This window comes from Azolla caroliniana, unplaced genomic scaffold (genome assembly GCF_043228905.1).
Source record: "Azolla caroliniana isolate FFs.n. ecotype wild unplaced genomic scaffold, voAzoCaro1.0.p SCAF_8, whole genome shotgun sequence".
NCBI classification, from domain to species: domain Eukaryota; kingdom Viridiplantae; phylum Streptophyta; class Polypodiopsida; order Salviniales; family Salviniaceae; genus Azolla; species Azolla caroliniana.
In genome coordinates, this window is record NW_028230443.1 from 21,082,232 (window position 1) to 21,083,941 (window position 1,710).

General features: G+C 41.8%; 1 protein-coding gene across 1 annotated transcript; it reads left to right on the plus strand.

Annotated features, from left to right (window-relative positions):
- Positions 1-385: 385 nt before the first annotated feature.
- LOC147861319 (glutathione S-transferase U19-like) lies at positions 386-1,471 on the plus strand. The gene is made up of 2 exons (XM_087323156.1): positions 386-746; positions 842-1,471. The coding sequence occupies exons 1-2, from the start codon at positions 411-413 to the stop codon at positions 1,199-1,201; spliced, it is 696 nt and encodes a 231-aa protein (XP_087179282.1). The 5' UTR covers positions 386-410; the 3' UTR covers positions 1,202-1,471.
- The last annotated feature ends 239 nt before the right edge of the window (positions 1,472-1,710 follow it).

A 1,710-nucleotide genomic window follows, 5' to 3' on the forward strand; every position in this document is an offset into this window, starting at 1 on the left:
ATTAGATTGCTAATGGGCATTGGACACGATCGAGAACTCATCCAAAACCTTGTGGGCCTTTGGTCTCTCTCACTCTCTTGCTCTCGATATTCGTCCTATTTTTCTTCCTTTCTTGGGAAGCAAACAAATAAATATGAATCAAAGAAAACCCATTGAAAATGTATAAACGTGTAGTTGTCTCTTCCTTCCTCTTCTATATTCTTTCCTTTTCCTTTTCCTTCGGAAGCAAACAATGAAATATGAATTCAAAACTCTTTGAAAAACTTCTATGGGTCACCTTTGCCAACCCTATAAATACAGAATCTCTAAGTACTAGCTAGTCCTAGAATCCAGAAAAACAGAGAGAATTTTAGTCGTAGAGTCAATTAGACAGAGAGAAGAGTGTGTGTGGTGTTTGGCTATATTTGGCTATGGCCGAGAACTATGGGGAAGCTCAGAAGGTCCGATTGTTGTGCTTCTGGGCGAGCCCTTTCTCTCAGCGGGTAGACATTGCTTTGGCCCTCAAAGGAATCCAGTATGAAAAGCTCTCAGAGGACATCGCACAGAAGAGCCCCCTCTTATTGGCTTCCAACCCTGTGTACAAGAAGATACCTGTGCTCCTCCATGGTCACAGAGCCATCTGCGAGTCTTCCATCATTGTCCAATACATCGATGAAGCTTTTGATGGCCATCAGAATCAGCTGCTCCCGGCCGATGCCTATGGCCGGGCCACTGCCCGATTCTGGGCCGACTTCGTTGACAAGAAGGTTAAACAATCTTCTTGATCATGACAAAGAATGTTAACGAAGTATTTCTAGCTAGACAATTCTCACCATATCTGATGCTTCTTTCTTTTTGACAGATATTCGATGGATTCATTCAGATCCTACTTTCGCAAGGTGATGCACGGAAGGCAGCGGGGGAGAACCTAATGGATTGTTTGGAAACCTTGGAAAATGCATTGGGGAAGGTATCCGAAGAATCTGGTCTACCATTCTTCGGAGGAGAGAAGATGGGGTTTGTAGATGTAATGTTTGCTCCGTTCTTCTGTTGCTACCCTGCGATCGAAGCGGTGGGAGGGTTCAAGTTCGGCTTCGAAGAGAAGTATCCTCGCCTCCATGCTTGGCTCAAAGCTTTCGAGCAATCATCCGTCGCATCTGTTCTACCTGACCCAGAAAAGATCACTGAGTTAGCGATCAATAGGTTTAGAAAAGAGAGCTAGCATGCCATAGCTGCTCAAATGTTTAGCTCAGAATTAGGGTTTCTGGCTTCAGCCCAAATTAAATAAAACAGGATGTGACTTGCTTGAAGTTATTGGCAAATCCATGTGAGCATTTTCTTTGCTTTGATCTCTTAATGACCCAAAGGCTGCATGGATTTGGTCCAATGCCAAGTATGTATACTCCATTACTTTGTATTAAGAAAGTGTTTCCTTTTCTTAAAGGATATACTTCTATTAGCATTGCTTTTCAAATGGCACTTTAGTTTTTTACTCTTGGTAATTATGCATGCTTCTCATACTATGTATTGCATAATATAAATTAAAATGGTAAGGTTACATGACAAACCCAATGTTGGATGAATGGATGGAAGGGAAGAGAACATAAAACAAATGTTCATGAGTTATTGTGATTAACTTGAAATGAATTAACCAATCTTATGCATTTCCTTGGCATCATCTTCGTGTTTGACTTGCAAGCTAAGGTTCCCTATTGTGGGAACCCTGGAGAG

Coding starts and splice junctions, on each gene's coding strand:
- LOC147861319 (XM_087323156.1), top strand. CDS start 411: ATGGCCGAGAACTATGGGGAAGCTCAGAAGGTCCGATTGTTGTGCTTC. Junction 747..841: donor CCGACTTCGTTGACAAGAAG/GTTAAACAATCT, acceptor TCTTTTTGACAG/ATATTCGATGGATTCATTCA.